Below are 20,756 nucleotides of genomic sequence, written 5' to 3'. Positions count from 1 at the left end.
CTGTGAGTGGATGATCTATAAGAGTATATATGAGTATATAGTGACACAATAGATGACAGCCTAGGAAACCCTGTGGGGCAGTTCTCCTCTGTTACACCAGGAGGCGCTGTGAGTGGATGATCTATAAGAGTATATAGGAGTATATAGTGACACAATAGATGACAGCCTAGGAAACCCTGTGGGGCAGTTCTCCTCCGTTACACCAGGGGGCGCTATGAGTGGATGATCTATAAGAGTATATACGAGTATATAGTGACACAATAGATGGCAGCCTAGGAAACCTTGTGGGACAGTTCTACTCTGTTACACCAGGGGGTGCTGTGAGTGGATGAAATATAAGAGTATATATGAGTATATAGTGACACAATAGACGACAGCCTAGAAAACCCTGTGGGGCAGTTCTCCTCTGTTACACCAGGGGGCGCTGTGAGTGGATGATCTATAAGAGTATATACGAGTATATAGTGACACAATAGATGACAGCCTGGGAAACCCTATGGGGCAGTTCTCCTCTGTTATACCAGGGGGCGCTGTGAGTAGATGATATATAAGATTACATAGGAGTATACAGTGACACAATAGATGACAATCTAGGAAACCCCAGAGGGCAGTTCTCCTGTCACATGGTGGTGATTGAGTGGTTGAAATATGCTAATATGTATGCGTATACAATGACATGAGATGACAGCCTGGGAAACCCTATGGGGCAGTTCTACTCTGTCACACAGGGGTGCTGTGAATCAAGAATACATGCGAGTATATTTGATTGCGGAATCTTTGCATGGCACTTCATGACAATACACTGGGCGTCAAGGTCAGTGTGAACCAAAAGGTTGGTGGTTCAAATCCACCAGCCACTCCTTGGAAAGCTATACACGGTTGCTGAGTTGGAATCGATTGTACTTAACAACAACAACATATGTGTATGTGCAGTCACACAACCTATTACTCATTTGTCAGTCTGCGTGTTGGCTTGTGAGTTGCTGTGATGCTGGACGCTATACCAATGGTGTTTTAAACACCGGCAGAGTCAGCCAAGGCAGACAGTTTCAGCTGACCTTCCTGACTAAGACAGACTGGGAAGGCGAGGCGGACTACTTTAGAATGTAAAGCTACAGAACTCCTAAGAAAGTGCAGTGGGACCCTGTCAGATGCACCAAAGTACTGACTCATCAAACATTATGAATAGCACCAGAATACTGTCAGACAGTGACGGAAGATGAGCCGTTGAGGTAGGAACGCAGCCAAAACACTACGGGAGAAGAGATGCCTCCTCAAAAGAGAGTTGACGGTGATAATGCAAACGGAGTAAAGCTTTCAGGACCTTCATATGATAATGGGGCACAATACAAAATGAGAAGAAACAGCTACACACATCCATTAATAATGGCCTGTGCAAAGTATAAATCCAGAAAATCTGGAAGTTGTCAAAAAGAAATGGCAGCTGAAAACATCCATATAGGCATTCATGGACTGGGGCTGGCCATTTTGAATCTGACAATCATAAGGTTTACTATTCAAAGAAAGACAAGTTGAAGAAGCATGACATCACATTCAATATCAAACAGAGTATCTAAAGATTTATCCTGATGTACAGTGCTGTCTGTGATAGGGTAATATCCATACACATACAAGTAAGACCAGTTAATACCAGTATTATGCACATTTACTCACCAATCACTAGAGACAGTGATGATGAAATTGAAGAATTCTACAAACGTGTTCAGTCTGAAATTGATCAAACGTGCAATCAAGATATGTTGATAATTACTGGTGATTGGAATACAAAAGTTGGAAACAAGGAGAAAAGTAGTTGAAAAATACAGCCTTGGTGATAGAAATGATGCTGGAGATCGCATGATAGAATTTTGCAAGACCAACATCTTCATTGCAAATCCCAGTTTTAAACAACATACGGACCTCACCAGATGGAATACACAGAAATCAAATTGACTACATCTATGGAAAGACATGGTGGACAAGCTCCATATCATTATCCAAAGCAAGGCGAGGGGCAGACTGTGCAACAGATCATTAACTGCTCAAAGGCCAGTTCAGGCTAAAGGAAAAACAAGTCCAGCAGAGCCCAAATATGACCTTGAGCATTTATGCTCAAATATGACCACCTGAATATAGAGATCATCTCAAGAATAGGTTTGATACATTAGAAAGAAGACCAGAAACTCTGCAAGATGCCACCAATAACATCAGACAGGAAGAAAGAGAAAGTGATTCAGAGGACAAGAAAGGAGGAAATACCAACATGGATGTCAGAGGAGAGAGCACAGAGAAGCTGATGACTGGAAGATGTGAGGAGGTAAAGAACCCAACAGAAAATTCCAAAGGTCAGCTCGAGAAGACAAAGTCAAATATTATAAGGAAATGTGCAAAGACCTGGAGTTATAAAACCAAAAAGGAAGACTTCAGCATTTCTCAGGCTGAAAGAACAAGAAAAATTCAAGCTTCGGTTTGAAATACTGAAGATTTCTATGGTAAAATATTGAATGATGCAGAAAGGATGAAAAGGAGATGGAAGGAGATGGAAGGAGATGGAAGGAATACAGAGTCGCTGGACCAAAAGAAATGGTTGCTGTTCAAACATTTCAAGGGGTAGCCTATGATCAAGAGCCCGTGGGACTGAGGAAGAAGTCCACAGAGCATTGAAGGCATTAGCTAAGAACAAGGACACCAAGAGTTCACAGAATACAAACTGAAATCTTTCAATAAATTGATATAGCCAAAAAATTTCAAAGACATCTCTCAGGCCAACTGATTGTAAGAGATGCATATTTCTGCCCATTCTAAAGAGATATGACCCAAAAAGCATGAAGAAATCATTAGACAATATCATTAATATCCTTGCAAGTAAAATGTTGCTGAAGATTCAAAATGGCTGTGAGAATACATGAACAGGATACTGCCAGAGAGTCAAGCCCGATTCGGTCGAGGACGTGGAATGGGTATCATTGCTGACGTCAGATGGATCTTGGCTGAAAGCAGAAAATAACAGAAAAATGTTTACCTGTACTTTACTGACAACACAAAAGCTTTCAATTGTGTGGCTTATGACCAGCTATGGACAGCAGTTTGGAGAATGAGTACCCCGAACACTTAACTGTGCTCAGGAGGAACTTGTAAGTCCACCAAGAGGTGGTTGTTGAAACAAACAAGGAGATACTGAAAGGTTTAAAATCAAGAAAGTTATGTGCCATGGTTCTACACATTCGTCAGACTTATCCAATCTGCATGCTGAGCAAATAATCTGAGGAGCTAGATTATATGGAGAAGAACATGGCAACAATTGGAGGCAGACTCATTGACAACCTCTGATATGCAGATGATACAACCTTGCTTGCTGAAAATGAAGAGGACCTAAAATACTTACTCATGAAGATCAAAGACCACAGATTTGGTATGGGTTGCAGTTCAATGTAAAAGAAACAAAAACGCTCATAACTGGACCAATAAATAATATCATGATAAATGGAGAAAAGACTGAAGATGCCAAAGACATCATTTTGCTTGAGTCAGCCATTAAACTCATAGAAGGAACAGTCAAAGGAGTATTGCGTTAGGCAAATCTGCTACAGAAGAACTTGTTAAAGTGTTCAAAAGCATACAAGGCAGTTTGAGGACTAAAGTGCAGTGACCCCTGCCGTCGTATTTTCAACAGCCTCATGTGCATGTGAAAGTTGGACAACAAATATGAAAGCCCATAGAAAAATTGATGCATTTGAGTTACGGCGTTGGAGAAGAATATTAAAAGTACCATGGATTGCTGAAGAACAAACACATCTGTATTTGAAGAAGTACAGCCAGAACGCTCCTTAGAAGCCAGGATGGGCAGAATTCATCCATCATACTTTGGACATACTATCAGGAGGGACAAATCCCTGCAGAATGACATCATGCTTGATAAAATGGAGGGTCAGTGAAAATGAGGAAGACCCGCAACGAGACAGACTGGAACAGTAGGAGCAACAATGGGCTCAAGCATAGCAACGGTGGAGAGGCTGGTGCGGGACCAGGCAGTGCTCCATTCTATTAGGGCAGCTCATGAGTCAGTAATGGTTGGATGGTGTCTATGGACAGCAGGAGACACAACACGTGACAACATAGGAAACAGGGCAGTTCTACTGTTTCATACAGGGGGCGCTGTGAGTGGATGATCTATAAGAGTATATATGAGTATATAGTGACACAATAGATGACAGCCTAGGAAACCCTATGGGGCAGTTCTCCTCCGTTACACCAGGGGGCGCTGTGAGTAGATGATCTATAAGAGTATATACAAGTATATAGTGACACAACAGATGACAGACTAGATGTCTCTGTGGGACAGTTCTCTGTTACACCAGGGGGCGCTGTGAGTGGATGATCTATAAGAGTATATATACATATATAGTGACACAGTAGATGACAGCCTGGGAAACCCTGTGGGGCAGTTCTACCAGGAGACAAGCCTCCTCCCAGAGCACCCAGGGCTGTGGGCACCAGTAGCCAGCGCACATGAGGTGGGAAGCACATTACCAAATCCTTTGCCTTCTGAGCAACGAGCAATGGAGTCCATTTGTTTTGATATGAATCATAGACATTTTTTAAATAACTAATATATAAAGTAATAACTAACCCATTTTTTGTGTCTACTAGTATTGTATTTTAAATGATGCATAAATAACATGAAATTCCTTTCAAGTTTATCTTATTAATACATTTCAATACTTTTTATTAGAAGAAATAAAGAGAAGCACCATAAAAATAAAAAAAAAATGCTTAACCAGAACGCCAGAAAAATGAAAACGCTATAAGGGGCAATAGAGCCAACACAGAGTTGCTGGAAATTTTATTTGGTTTATGAAATTTTTCAGACAATAGAAAGAAATGTTATTTTATGCATTTCTTGTCAGAAGGTACTGATATTTTATATTGTGGTTGTTGTTAAGTGCCATTGGGCCAGTTCAGACTCGTAGTAACTCTACATAGGGTTTCCAAGGAGTAGCTGGGAAGTTTCAAAGCCAACCTGGTGTTTCACAGTTCAGTGCTGATCACACAGTATCATTAAGTATCATGTGTGATCACTAGATAAAATGCAGCCAAACTCTTTTGTATCATTAAGTTACTCTGATACTGTTTAAAATGAATCACTGACTTCAAGATTAAGTTTCAGAGAAAAAGAATGTAATCACCTGCCTGCAGTTCTAACCCATATGAAGTGTGTAAACCCGTGTGCAGTTCTGATATGAAAGAAGCTCTGGTAGCGTAGTGGTTACGAATTGGGCTGCGAACTGCAAGGTCAGCAGTTCAAAACTACCAGCTGTTCCGTGGGAAAAAGATGAGGCTTTCTGCTCCCATAAAGATTTATAGCCTCGGAAACCCTGTACAGGGTTGTTATGAGTCAGAACCGACTCCACAGCACATAACCAATCAACCAACCAGTTCTGATATGAAGTGTGTAAACCCATGTTCAGTTCTGCTATGAAGTGTGTAAAGCCCTGTGTGCAGTTCTAACAGGTACAATGACTAGAGATACTATTAAAAGCAATTTAGAGGAGAGTATCTAAAGTTTGGATTCATGACCTGATTTTTACATAATAACCGCAAATTTGAATAATATCTCCAAGATTTATAGAACAAGGATTTAGTGTAGCATAGTGGTTACGAATCGGGCTGCGAACCGGAAGATCAGCAGTTCGAAACTACCAGCTGCTCCGCGGGAGAAAGATGAGGCGATCTGCTCCCGTAAAGATTTACAGCCTCAGAAACCCTATTCAGGGCCGCTATGGGTCGGAACCGACTCGACGGCACTTAACAACCACAACCACAACATAAATAAGAGATGCACAATAAATAGGGAGGAAAGTTATTTATAGTCACAGCTCTTACTAAGAAGTATTAGTCTGAATGACCACATACATTTTCCATACCCATGCATCTGGAACATAACACTGAGAAGCAAGGGGTGGACATACAAATGTGCAGGGTTTAGAGTTCCCTTAGGTGTGACATGTCTTATTAAAACATCGCTGTTCACGCAGTAGAATACCCGGTCATGTAATTACACGATGCTGCCACCAGGTGGAGCATCAGTACTTACAGTTGGAGATGTAGCAGCAGAGAGCAAAGGTAGAATTCCTCCACAAGCAATGATGATGTTGTCTACCATTTGCGAAATGAGGTGAATTGTGTTATGTACAAAAATAATGTTCTCATTGCTATTGACAAAATCCATTACCGACTTTGTGGAATGGCTAAAAAAAAAAAAACAGGAAAATAAAACACAATGAACATTTCCTTAGCTTAAGAATAAGTAGCTGAGATCAGTAAGTAACAGTGTATTTATAACCATAGTCGTTAGAATATTGAGAAGACTTTGACAAATTTAACATCGAGATGACTAGAAAAAGAAAACAATTTGCAATTGAGAACTCTTTCCGAAGAGTGAGCATTCCTCTCAGCAGGGTTTGTGTGTGTGTGTCTGGTTGGTTAGTCTGTGTCGGGTAGATAGATGTCCAAATGTGCTAACGTAAGTCATTGTTTCGTCTATTTGTACAGTACAGTGTGCTAAGAAGACTCTAAGACATATGACTAGGTCATTTGTCTTTCTTTTTTTTTTATTTACAAAGTTGGTCCAAGTTAAAGTTATTACACTTCCAGGCAGTGTCGCTGAACTGCATTACCAAGGATGATAGCACACACCTCTGGGCAGCCATGATGAAAATACACACTGCTCGTCACAGAAGTGAGGCCAGCGAGAGGAGGGTGTAAGGATCAGTCCAAAGTCAAGGACTTATTGACTCAAAAGGGCAAACAATCCTCACAGTATGTCATCAGTGACACTTTTCCACACAAAGAGGCAACATGTGTGACTTTAGTGTCAGGCAACAGTTCCGACAGTGAACCTCACCTTTCCAGAGCAGGGGATGCGATCTAGCCCAGGCCGGATGTCAGGAGGGTTTTCTCTCTCCTAAAACTAAGGGCTGAGTGTCTCAGGGACTTCCAGGGGCCATGGAAGAGACCACACAGCGTGCTGCGGGGAAGGCAGGCTGACTATGACTCCCGTGGGGCTTTGCCGAACTCGGCTAGTTCCAGCCTCGCCTCCATCCATCCAGTTACTGTGATGGCGGAGTATAAGCCGCTTATTGGTGGTGTTGGGGTGCAGTGCCATCCAGTCAATTCTGACTCACAACCACCCTGTCTGGGGGTTCCGAGGAGCAGCTGGTCAGTCTGAACCACCCATCCTGGGGTTCAAACCAACCCCTGAGGTCAAGTCCTTATCCTGTGGCGCCACAGTAGGGTTCCTAAGATGCTTACAAACGAGACTCAATTTAGTGCTGCCTCACAACCTCACACACACCCACACACACACCGTCACATCCACACACCCTCACACACACCTTCACATACCCACAGTCACAAACACCCTCACACCCTGTCACACACACCCTCACACACACCTTCACACACCCACACACACTGTCACACACACCCTCACACACACCCTCACACACACCTTCACACACATACACACACACCCTCACACATGTCCTCACACACCCGCACACCCCTCACACACACACATCTTCACACACACCCTCACACAGCCGCACACCCACCCTCACACACACCCTCAGGCACTCACCCCCCCCACACACACACCGTCTCACACACACACCCCACACACACACACACCGTCACACACACACACACACCCTCTCACACACAGCCTCACACACACACCTTTCACACACACACACACACACACACCCTCACACATCCGTACACCCTGCATACACACACACCTTCACACATGCCCTCACATACCCGCACACCCCTCACACACACACACCTTTACACACACACACCCTCAAACACACCCCCCACCCCTCACACCCACACACACACTCCCCACCCACACCCTCACACACACACACCCCACACACCCTCACACACACACCCTCACACCCACACAACCCCACACACACCCACACCCTTGCACACACACCCGCACCCTCATATACCCTCACAGCACTAGCACACACCTTCGCACACCCTCACAGACACCCCCTCGCATACTCATTTCCCCCCTTCATACACACGTGCTCACTCTCGCACCCCCTCGCTCACAGCCCTCGAACCCACACACAATCCCACACTCACACCCACACTCATGCACACTCCTTTGCACACACACTCAGAAGCTAGCGCACGGTACACCCAGACATGAAGCCGGTCAGGCCGATTCACAGCAGGCAGCTGAGCACCTTCGAGGCAATGACACCCCCTCATTGTCCCACGAAGAGACCACAATGGGGACAGCTGCACTTGTTTCGTTTTTTGAGAAGCCTCTCTTAGAGAGTCACTGGCGAACTTCAAAATTTTACTTTTCAATGATCTTAAGCCTAAGATCTTAGATCTCTTAGATCCCTACTGGTGTGAGCCTCAGACATTATAACGCTTATGAAGATATGCTTCCATCAAAAATCGAAACGTGTGTTTTCAAGCAGTTCAGGCTTCTATCATAAAATACAAATGTTCTAAATGAGCTCTCTTACTTCTTTTTCACAAATACGGAACTCCAGAAATAACCATGCATGGAGCTAAACATGGGAGGTGGGGGTAGGGTGCCAGGGAGAGTGCACAAGTGTGTGTGCTCAAGGGTGTGAGTGAAGGTGTGTGTGAAGGTGTGAGGTGTAGGAGTGTGTGTGTGAGGAGTGTGTATGAGGGTGTGTGTGAAGGTGTGAGGTGTAGGAGTGTGTGTGTGAGGAGTGTGTATGAGGGTGTGTGTGAAGGTGTGAGGTGGAGGAGTGTGTGTGCTCAAGGGTGTGAGTGAAGGTGTGAAGTGTAGGAGTGTGTGTGTGAGGACTGTGTATGAGGGTGTATGTGAAGGTGTGAGGTGGAGGAGTGTATGTGTGAGGAGTGTGTATGAGGGTATGTGTGAAGGTGTGAGGTGGAGGAGTGTGTATGAGGGTTGTGTGAAGGTGTGGGGTGTAGGAGGATAAATAGTTTCTGGGAGGATACGTCTGAGGATCTGTGTGCAGAAGACTGGGTACAACGGGGTTTATGTGTCAGTGTAATGGGGCGTGTGTGCGAGAGGCAGTAACTGTGTGTGTGTGTGTGTGTGTGTGTGTGTGTGTGTCTGTGCAAGTGTCTGCCAAGACATGACTCCAGTCTTGTGTGACCCGAGCAGACCCTTGGCTTTCCAAACTTCATCACAAACCGATAAACAATCCCGAATCCCAGTGCCCTCAGTTTGTGCTGAAGTCTAGAAAGACAGGGGTCTCTTAGGCTCGGAAAGGAGACATTCAATTATCTGTAACCAGCTTGATTTGCGTCCATTCTTCAGGGACCGACTTCACACACATGCATGTCCGTGTGACAGGGAAGAGCTCTTGCTACCTCCTCCAGACGTGCACGTCTGTCTCTAAGGCGAAGAGCAGGTCAGTGAGAAGCCGCTGATGCATGGGCGACCACTTGAACTCTGGGATGCGGAACATGGTCGTGCGGGGGCCAGGGCTGAACTGGCGCCGCTGCTCCTCCGTCATGGGCATCCCTCGGAATCCCAGGTCCACTCGGAGGTCTCGGTCCGGGTGAGGGACAGAGCGGCCCTGAACAGCCTAGAGAATGACAAGGCAGACTTTCATCAAGTATAAATGGGGACCCGAGGCCAGACTCCAGCCTTTACTGAAGCCGCTCCGCTAGCCCCTCTGAGTTGGAAAAGTGCCTCCTGCCGCTGCAGACACTAAGGGAGCATCAGATTCTGGATGCTGACCCTTGCGTCTGTAGGTACATGAGGCCACACCACGTCGTGGGAAAAGTCCTGAATGTGTGTCATCTAACACAAGCGCATAAGCAGCAGAGGAAACAGTATCAGAAGAGAGACCAGGGACCGTGGAAGGCTGCTTCGTTTACAGCACTTCGAATGCAGAGGACGACTGCACTGTGTAGGTTAGAAAACAAACCCAAACTATCCCCTCTGATTGAACGCCAGCAGATGTGAAGAGAGAGTTTTCTTTCTAATTTAAAGAAAAATGAAAGACCTGAAAAAGCCTCTAAAAGACAGACTCGTCCAGAAACAGTAGGTATACAATGCATTGTGTCTGTCCTGTTAAACATGTATTAAACACAAATATGCATACCAGGAAACAAGCAAAGACGAAACACCTACAAACGCCCTAGGGGTGCAAAGGGTGGGCTCTTCACTGTAAGCACTATGGTAAAAAAGACAGAGAGAGAGACGCTTAGGTTCAGTGACATAACATTTAAATCTTTGCCAAATGCAAATTGTCCCTCCTGTGCCTGTTATCCCTGCTGTCCAACGGCCACAAAAAGGGAACGTGGCCCGTTCCCAGCTCCGCCTTTTCTGTAGACAGCACGCGTTTGTAACGGATCTTATTAAAGTACAGACACCACTCCAGCGCAGTTTCCTCTACAAGACACAACTCTCATGGAAACAACACGTGACATTCCTCATCAGTGCCTCCAGGTCGGGGTAAAGCTAGTACTGAAATACCACACACTCTGAACCACAGCTGCTGTCTGGCCTACAACACCGACCACACACCGGCCAGCAATCCCAGACCAAACCAGAACGTGTCCTCACCTTTGTCTTGAGTCTGCTGAGCCTGCAGAGCCACCGTTCCTCAGCAAGAGCTCAAAGTCCTGACTTCTGCCAGCCACTGCCTACCCAGCATGCTGTTGGTAACAGTCCAGGGCCTCTCAGCCCCATCCCTGCCCACAGTGTGGCCATCTGAGCGCACGGAGCCCAGGGCCTGGAGCCAGCACCCAGAGAACCCAAGCCACTGACATCAAGTCGATTCCAACTCCCAGAGCTCCTATAGGACAGAGGGGGACTGTCCCAGAGCTCCTATAGGACAGAGGGGGACTGTCCCAGAGCCCCTATGGACAGAGGGGGCTGTCCTAGAGCTCCTATGGACAGAGGGGGACTGCACCAGAGCCCATATGGACAGAGGGGGACTGCACCAGAGCCCATATGGACAGAGGGTGTCCACAGCTGACATGTCATGTCCTACAGAGAGGCCGCGGGCTGGTTGGCAGCTGAACACTCAATCACTGGACCACTAGGGCTTCTTCAGTTATTGGTAGGTGCAGCCGAGGAGATTCTGACTCACAGCCATCCCATACAGGGTTTTGAGGAGCGGCTGGTAGATTTGAACCACTGACCTACAGCGCCACACCAAGACTCCTTGGACCTTAGTGGGCACTGGATAGATAACAGCCGCCCCTGTCCTCCTTCATGTCATCAACCACTGCCATCTGGCCCAGTGCTCAGCTCTATCATCCTGAGCGACGGGGAGAGAGAACTAGGTGTCAAAGGCTAAAGTCAGTCAAGTATTGAGAAAGAAGAGTCCAGGACAAACATGCCGACACCCACGGCCTCCTGAAACGTGACAAGCGGCAGAGATGGGTCGGTTTTAGACTCACGCAACCTCTTGTCCCTCCGAAAGAAGCCCGGCACACAGAGGCTGAGCACTGTGACTCAGTCAGAACTCCAAGGACAACTCAGAAATTCCTAGTTTCTCTTAGGGTGATTTTTCCAGAACTTTCAGAAGGACCCTGACACACAGCACCTTAGTACTCGATCCCATATGCTGTGAACCCTGTAGAGGCAGAGACCCGGGTAAGGTTCCGACTCTCCCAGCTGTCACTATGCACCTCACACCTGCTGTCGGCCTGGGCGTCGGAGTAACAACCCAGACTCTATCCTGTGCACTGTGTGTGACAGCTTGTCTCTAGGACTCACTTGGGTTGTAGTTGTCGTCTGGATCTTCCGAATTTCCTTTCCAGGATCCTTGCCATCGTCGGATCTCTCCGTGTCTGAAACGATACTTCCTGCATCCATATTTGGTCCAGTTTTGCTGCCCGAAGGCTCCGTCTCCAGGGCTGTCGCTGTCATCTCAGCATAGTCCAGCCCTTTGGAGGGCGGCGCCAGGTCTCGTTCAGAAATGCTGCTCATCCCGTCGGAGGTCGTGTGGATTTTGAACTCCTTCTCCTCGATGATACTGGACGTGCAAGCTAAGTCCACGCTAGCAGTCATGTGGGCAAGCAGCCCGAGGTCATCACCAACGCTAAGGTGCACTTGCGTGTCCTGGATATTCGGGATCATGTGACTGCTCGACAGTTCTGGAAGGAGCTTCTCCTCCTGCTTGGGAATTTTCTCAAAGAGAAAGGCGGCACTGCTGCTGGTGAGGTCGTCCTTCTCGTCCGCTAAGGTTATCAGCGGGCCGTTGTCTTTGTCCTCGTTCTTCTTGATGATGCTCTGTACATTGCTGTGGAGTTTCTCCACCGCGGCGCTGTACACATTGTCCAGCAGGGACTCCACCTCCACAAGGGCTCCGTTCTGGCCACCCGCCAGCGTCTCCGGGGACAGGTCCAGGTCGTCCAGCTTCACCTCTGTGGCCTCCACTTTCTCCGCCTTGATGTCCACCAGGAGGTCATGCACTTCCACGTGGACGCCACCGCTCGGTCTCTCCGGATGCCCGAGCATATCGTCCGGCACTTTGGTGGCCATGAGTAAGTCTCTGGTGTCTGTGCTGACGGGATAGTCTGCCTCACTCTCGGGGCTCTGGCTTTGGGAGAGGTCTTCGATCTCTCGAATCTCCATCCCCCCCTTTGCACCCGTTGTCTGTGAAGAAAGCCCAGAGATGGTGCTCACACTCCCCTTCTTGCCCTTTTTAATGTTTTCCTCCTCCTGTCTTTGATACTCCTCGTACATCTTGGCGAGGTATTCCTTGTGTGCCTCATAGGTGACCTGAGGGACAAGGAAAGGAGAAAACAAGATAAGTCATCACTAAATGGGGCAGGCACTTTACAAGGTCAAACTTCGCACCTAATAACCCTAAGGCAAATGCTTGGCTTCACCAAGTACTTGGGAGTCATCATCCAAAATAGTTAGATATGCCTCATCCATGGCTTTCCACTTAAATGAACAATTGCTGTTGTTGTTAGGTGACATTGACTTGGTTCCAACTCATAGGCACCCTCTGTGGGGTTTCCAAGGAGCAGCTAGTGGGAATGAATTGCCGATCTTATCCTGTAGCATCACATGAACAATATTAAGTTCAAATAAAATAATCGTTTGAAATTAGGCATTTCAACATTGCCCTAGGCTAACCAAGAGAACTATTGGCGTCATTTCAGTATCAACCGAGACTGACAGCTAACAATAGCTGAAGTCCTTTACGGGCAGTTTTCATAATCTATTGCCTATGTGTAATATGTGTACCTATCGGAACACATATTACACATATTGATTTGAACTGCAAGGTCAGTGGTTCAAATCCACCATCTGCTCCTTGGGAACCCTACACAGGGTTGCTATGAGTCAGAACCAACTCAATGGCACTAAGCAACCGTCAGCTACACCAATCATAACAAGTGGTGCTCAAAAACTCCACATGGATCGATAGAAACGTACATGTAGAGACTTCCAACAGACAGACGCGCTCCTTCCTGGTCTAGTCTACTTGGGATTGCTCCTAACTGTGGCTTCATTCAAAGTCCTCAAGAGAGACACTGCTGGCATCATTACTGTATCTTTTCCATGAAAACAGTCTCTCCAAACTTGTGAGTTCAGTGATAAAAGTGAGGTGCCAGCAGACTGCAAAATGCAAATTTGTATGAGAAATAAAGGCTCCTCTAAATAAAATACACATATATTTAAAACTCTTCATGATGGACCTGTCTTATTAATCTACATTTAAATGATAGATTAACAAAATTTTAGATTCAGAAGAACTTTCTTATTGAAATTATGTTAATACTACAACCTTTTCATTTGACAAAGAGAAAATCAAATCCCAAAGCAGGGATTGGCAACGTCCCGGGCAGTGTTTCGTTCTGTTGTGCACAGGGTCGCTATGAGTTGATGCCGACTCAAGGGCACCTAACACCACCAAATGCTTAAAGGGCCAATGCCACCCATCACGGTCCAACCCGCTCCAGCTCACACGCACCCGACGGCGCGGAGACCTGAACCACAGCTGTTATCTCTACAGGGACACGCTGCCTCATCTTGCTCCCCAACTCACTGGAATTGAACTGCTGACCATTGAGTTAGCCACTGCTTTAACCATGGTACCACCAAGGGTCCTACATTTTAAATATAGACATGATATTGGGAAGTGTTGATGAGCCATAGTGACTCTGTACAGGATTTTGAGGAGTGGCTGGTGGGTTTGAACCGGTGACCTTGGGTTACCAGTCCAGTTTTTATCTTACAGCATCACATCAAGACTCCTCAATCCAGGAAGACACATGGTGGGTGGTGCTGGTGGTGTGCTGCGGAGTCGATTCTGACTCAGCAACTCTGTATAGGGTTTCTGGGGCTGTACATCTTCACAGGAGCAGGAAGCCTCATCTTTCTCCCTCAGAGTACCTGGCGGGCTCGAACTATTAACACTGTGGTTAGCAGCCCAATGGATACACTATGCTACCAGAGCTCCAAATATAGACATATAATAGAAAGCCTTAAATTCAAAATAAAGACAAAGCATTTCAAAACAGCAATAAAATCAAAGACTTTAAACATATTTAAGATTCTTTTGGAAATAAAAACAATTTCTGTTTTCTAAAAAGTGCAAAAAAATATATTTTAGGGACTATTTTATGAGGCGTTAGTGTACAAACAAGCAATGCTTCTGTGGAGAATCACGGGCTCAGCCTCGTGTTCTGGGGTCTGCTGCACAGCAGGTGTGTCCGAGCACACCTGGAGTCTCAAATTCCTCATTTGTAACCTGGGGTTGAAACAGAGTGACCAAGTGACGGCTCTAACACTCTAACAGGGCGCAGGCAGAGCGGAGAGAAACAGGAATCCACCTCGCCCACGAGAGGGCAGCAGATGGTGATGCTCAGTCCCCAAGTCCACTGCCGCAGCCCAGCAGCCAGAGCGCGTTACCTTAGAGTGGGCGATGGACAGCGTGTCCACCCAGACTCTCCAGCCTCCCCATTCGTACTTGATTGCGTGGTACAACAGGATCCGGAAGATGTTGTACACCATCTCGGTAATCTTCTGTTCCTCGGCGTTTTTAGGGTTGATGTAGCCCAGAGAAAACATCCAGTCTTGCCACACTGAGCACTGCAGTAAGCACCTATGGGGACAAGGGGCCGTCATGGGGGCCGCAGAGCACCACAGGGCACATGTTTGACACCATCACCAGCCTCTTCAAAGCAAGTGGCAGCTCCCTCCCGCACACGTGTTACTGCTGGCCCCCAGAATGGCTGCCAGGGGAAGCGTCAAAGTCCCTCTCCTAATCTCCTGGGCACATGTCGCTCCTGTTGCCCGGGTTTATCATCACCCTGAACAGTCACCCACTGAACAGTCAGTCTCCAAACGATGGCTGCTCTCTGCTGACTTTTTCTACCAGGACCGGGTACCAGACCTACACTGGCCCCGAGCCCGGCAAGGGCTTTACTCATCACTCAAAGGGACCTGTTGCCATGTGCTAGCCAGCCAGCTTAGACATGAATACCCTCCCTTCCATGACCAAGTGGGGGAGGAAGGCAGGCAGTAAAATGTAAGTCTAAGGAGTTGTTGGTGATGAGAAAACGGAATCGCCGTAAGAATAAAATTGTATAAGTACATTGGAATATACAGTTAGATAAGAACCTGTGTATTTGTATATTCAAGTTGTTTTTAGGTGTACGTTCCTGTTTTTGTTGTTGTTGTGAGGTACCGTCAAGTGGGTTCCCACTCAAGCGACCCTGTTAAAGGCTTCCGAGGCTGTAACTCTTTGAGGCAGCAGAAAGCCTCCTTTTCCTCCTGCAAAGCAGCTCGTGCTTCACAGTCTAGTGCGTATCCCACATGCCAGTGTGCTCCATATGTACATTCATAGATACAATGAAATAACAGTCCGTGTACGTGTTCATTTAAAAAAGAAAACCGATTTTGACTCACTGCGGCCTCACAGAACAGAGGAGAAAACACAGACTCATGGCCTGGTGTCTGGGAGGCACCTGGTTGGTGGATGTGAACCATAGATCTCGGGGTCAGCAGCCTAATGCTTCACCCACTGGCCCAGCACAGTGCTTTAAGCATTCAGAGCTGCAGTCAGCTCAGAGCCTGTGGACCTGTACAGTCATGTCTACAACTGGAACATGATACATGTTGCTGGAGCCCTGGTACGGTGCTATAGGATAAGCACCAGACTTCTAACCACAGGTTGGTGATTCAAGCCCTCCAACTGCTCCACAGAAACGCTATCCCGAGTCACTGACCTGACAGCACATCACGACGACAGCTTGCTGTTGGCGGGAGCCTCTGAGTCAGTGCTGACCCCTAGCAATCGGCCAGGACAGACCAGAACAGTCCCAGTGTTAACGGCTGGCATTGTTACAGAAGCAGATTGCAGGCCATTGCTCTCTCAGTGCTGTCGGTGGGTTTGAACTGCTGACCTTTTGTCTAGTAGTTGCGTGCTTAACTACTGAACTGCCAGGTTAATAACCCCTAGTAAACAAGAGCCTATAAAACTAAGTTGAACTATTTAGATCACAGATGATATTAAGAAGCACACAATGCCTCTCTAGGATAGTCAGCAGGACTAAACCCCAAACCACTGTCACACAGTGGATGCCAACTCCTAGCAGCCCTGTGTGGGGTTTCGGAGACTGCAGATCTTAGTGGGGCCTCAGCTTTCTCCCAGTGGGAACTTGCAGGGTTTGAACCGCTAACTTTGCAGTTAGTAATCCTGTGTTTACCCTACAGTGACACCAGGACTCCGTGAGTTAAGATGGTTGTTGTTGTTGTTTAATGCCAGCGAGTCTGTTCTGACTCACAGCAACCCTGTAGAGTGACTCTGAGGAGTTGACTGGTGGGTTTGAACTGCCAGACACACATCACTCTATTGTTTACCCTACACTTCCACCAGGACTCCATGAGTACTACTACTGTTGTTGATGTTGTTAAGTGCCATTGAGTCAGCTCTGATTCACAGCAACCCTGTATAGGGTACAATCCTGTATAGGGTTTCCTAGGAGTGGCTGGTGGGTTTCAACTGCCAACCTGGTGGTTAATAGCCTAGTGTTTATCCTACAGTGCCACTAGCACTCGGCTCATAGCAACGCTGTTTAGGATTTCCAAGGAGTGACTGGTGGGTTTGAACCGCCAATCCTGTGGTTCATAGCAATCTTGCAGTCCAGTGCTTTCACCCAAAGCACCATACCACAGGGCTTCCAAAGGGCCACGTAAGAATTCCAAAATCTGTTCATTCCATTCTTCCACAAAGAGAATTTAGGAGGTCCCTTGCACTTAGAGTGTGGAAGAGATGTGAAGAGTCTGTCTTTACAGAAGGCCTGAAACGACAAGCTTCAGCATGGAGTTCTGTGATGGCCTGTGGGCCTACCTTCGGTTTTCCCGGCTGTTGCTGAAAAGCTTTATCATGTCGGATAAAAAGAGCCGGCGCACCTCCATCAGCTCTGCACTGGGCGTGGAATTCTTCAGCAGTGTTGCCACCACCTTCAGAATCACTGCGAGGGACAAAGACACGTGTCAGGAGCAGCTGTTCCAGGTACCATGTCTACAACCCACAAGTAAAGGCCCAACGTGACGTGAGGTGACTCCCCACAGATGGGGGCTCAGGACGAGTTCTGATGTCGGCTCACGTGTTCCCTTGTCACAAAAGCAGGGCAATGGAGAAGTGCTCACTTGGATTCTGAATTTTCACCGTGGAGTCTGGCTCCGGGTGTGGTTTGTGAACCACTTGGGTGCACACTTGCTCTGTCAAGATCTGAAAGAAGAAGTTTAAACTTCATTTGGAAAAGAACTTAAATCATGAGAGCAACATACAGTCAAAGGGTCTGCCCCAAAGAAAAAGACAAGGCGCCCATTTGGCCTTGTCTCTCAGAGTGCCGGGCGCGTACACGCTTGCCTGTTTCTCCAGTTTTAGTTACTATGGATTCAAGACAAAACCAGGATCTGTATTTGCAGAAGGAACAACGAATCAGGAAATCCATGTATTCATTGTTGTCATATCTTTTCAACATACATCCTTGTTATACTTACATTGGCGATTGTACAAATTTTATTCTTTAGTATCACTAGCACCTTAAAAATCCAAAGGTATATAAACTAATGTCTGAGCCTGGGTTCCTATTTCAAAATGAAGTATACTGTTGTTTCTAAGAGCCATCAAGTCAGTTCCAACTCAAGCGACCCTGTAAAGGGTTCCCAAGGAGCAGCTGGTGAGTTTGAACTGCCAACCATGCGATTAGCAGTCCAGTGCTTATCCTACAGCGCCACATCAGGAGTCCTAAATGAAGCATAGTGGGGAAAAAGAAGACGATGAAGTATGGCAAAGGAAAAATGCTCATAACAATGTGATTTGTCATTTCCTATTGTTTTTAATTTCCTGTAAATAGCAAACAATGGTAAAGTTGGCCAGACAAAGGAAAGGCAGAATTCTCAAGCCTTCAACTTCTCTGGACCAAAGGTTGGTTTGAACTACAAAGTTGGTAGTTCAAATCCACCAACTGCTCCTTAGACACTCTAAACAGGGTCACTATGAGTCGGAGCTGACTCGATGGCACTCAACACCACCACCTTTTCAGAGGCTTTCTGAATGTTCAGTTCTTGCTCATCTCACTTGCAGTTGCATGCCTCGTGTACAAGGGGACTTCAGACAGTTCATGGAAAAACGGAGTTGAAATGATGGGACTTCTCCCACAGTGCCCTGAGCATGCTGCCTGACAGCTCCCGTTCGTGACGTGAAAGAATGCACAGGGCGACTCACAGAGAGTGCCCTAGCCTGGGTCCTCTCCCCGAAGCCACAGGGCTAAAGACTGTACATTACATCAGTGGTTCTGTTTCCTGGTAGGTTCTACAGGGCCCTTTAAAACTGATCCCCCTGTGCTGTTGTTGTGAAGTGCTGTCGAGTCGGTTCTGACTCACAGCAAGAGTGTATAGGGTCTTTGAGAAGTGGTTGGGTGGGTTTGAACTGCTAACCTTGTGGGTCACAATCTGCTGATCCTAGAGCACAACACAGGTACAAAATCTTTCGAGACCAGTTCTGTATGTAGATATTCTAAAAGAGATAGGGCAGCCCTTCCTGAGTAGAAAAGGACCATGACCTCCAACAGTGACAATTTTTTTCCCCTTTCTCCTCAGACTCAAAAAGAAGAAAATACAACAATTTCACAGGGATATCAGGGATGAGCCTGGTGTGGCACTGTAGGCTAAACAATGGCCTGAAAGCGATCAGCCACGCCTTGGAACCCATATACAGAGTCGCTCTGAATCGGAACCGACTCTATGGGTCCTAATAGGAGCAAAATCAACAATATAAGGAATGAAGATCAAAAAGGTTACGACTTGAAATGAGGTGACAAATACGATGCCTGGGTGCCATCAGCCATCCCATCCCCATTCTTAGGCTGAAACACAAGATAGTTGCTGGTATTGAATAGCATGTTCCAGAGCCAGACAGCACAGCACAACCCCAGGGCTGGCTTAGGCTGCTGAGAAGTCTGCCCCAAAGCCTGGGGAGGAGCCACCAGCCCAGTGGATGACACCCCAGAAAAGGACGCTTCCAACTGAGAGAGACAAAATCACTGCAGAGAAGCCATACACAGAGGTGGCCACTTTCTACTCTAATGGAAACGAGGGAAACTCAACCAATAATGAAGACTTGTATTGGACAGGAAAGAAAAGTACCTTCAAAATCTCACCGGCTTTCCACTGCTAAGACAGTAATAGTTGCCTTGCCTGTCCAAGGAAGCTGAAAATGCTAAGACAGTATTCCAAGGTAAGGGTTTTTTTTATTCTAAAGACACATTTTGGAATTTGGTTCAGCATTTATTAAGAACCCTTTCCCTGCCCACACAGTGCCAAATGTTAGGACACAGGGCACCCAGGTGACAGCTGGGTCTACGTTCTAAGGTCAGTTTACACCATTCATTTTGGGGAGACAGGCATAAATACATTATATACAACTGAACTGCATGTTAAGTTCCATCGATGCAGTTCCGACTCATAGCGACCCTGTATAGGGCTTCCAAGGAGCGGCTGGTGGGTCTGAACTTCCTATCTTGTGGTTCGAACTGACCTTGTAGTCCAGTGCTTTATCCCAGAGCGCCACACGAGCACTGTATGTAAGTAACGTGCGTACAACTGCTCCCTCTACTAATGTACATCAGCAGGTATAGTCAGTGAACACACGTGAGATTAAAAAGAAAAGGGCAACAAGATATATGAGGGTAAATTTACAACGATTGCCACTAGGGTTCAAGTCCATACCTGTCAAGCTTAATCCAAACAGAACGTGTTTAAGCCTGGCTCTACGACCAGTGGATGTCTGCAGACAAGCTCTCGCAGTAACACACTGGGCTGAGTCTCACTAGGGGGTCTTCAAAACCAGGCCCAATCAACAACTGCTGGTCCAGGTCAATTAAGATAGAGAGGTCAGCTCCCAAGTTTATAATGACGAATTTTTAGGGACCTCAAGGTCAGTTTGAACCACAAGGTTGGCAGTTCAAACTCACCAGTCACTCCTCAGAAACCCTACACAGGGTCACTATGAGTCAGTCAGAAGGGACTGTAAGACACCTAACAACAACAACAAGAGGCCATCTTGATAGATTTTCTCAAAGAACACAGAATGATCATGGGGGCTTATTATAAAGATGTTTTAAGAAAATTGAAAATTGCATGGGTAAGAAAAAGGTCAGAAAAGATGCATCAAATAATTTTTTCTATCACGAATATTCGAGAATAGCATGGGCTGTCCCATGGCAATGTCCTTGGGAAA

At 46.6% G+C, this 20,756-nt stretch overlaps 1 protein-coding gene across 1 annotated transcript in view; it reads right to left on the bottom strand.

Moving 5' to 3' along the window:
- NBEA (neurobeachin) overlaps positions 1 to 20,756 on the bottom strand; it is an 822,532-nt gene that overhangs the window by 591,849 nt on the left and 209,927 nt on the right. The window contains exons 18-23 of the mRNA XM_006874376.1: positions 17,660 to 17,741; positions 17,358 to 17,481; positions 14,915 to 15,107; positions 11,762 to 12,769; positions 9,397 to 9,614; positions 6,095 to 6,248 (exon numbers count right to left, since the gene is read on the bottom strand). Coding sequence (XP_006874438.1) covers positions 6,095 to 6,248; positions 9,397 to 9,614; positions 11,762 to 12,769; positions 14,915 to 15,107; positions 17,358 to 17,481; positions 17,660 to 17,741 — 1,779 coding nt within the window. The remainder of the gene's footprint in view (positions 1 to 6,094; positions 6,249 to 9,396; positions 9,615 to 11,761; positions 12,770 to 14,914; positions 15,108 to 17,357; positions 17,482 to 17,659; positions 17,742 to 20,756) is intronic.

Source organism: Chrysochloris asiatica, unplaced genomic scaffold (genome assembly GCF_000296735.1).
Source record: "Chrysochloris asiatica unplaced genomic scaffold, ChrAsi1.0 scaffold00272, whole genome shotgun sequence".
In the NCBI taxonomy this organism is placed as follows: Eukaryota; Metazoa; Chordata; class Mammalia; order Afrosoricida; family Chrysochloridae; genus Chrysochloris; species Chrysochloris asiatica.
This window is presented reverse-complemented; position numbering and strand designations above follow the sequence as displayed.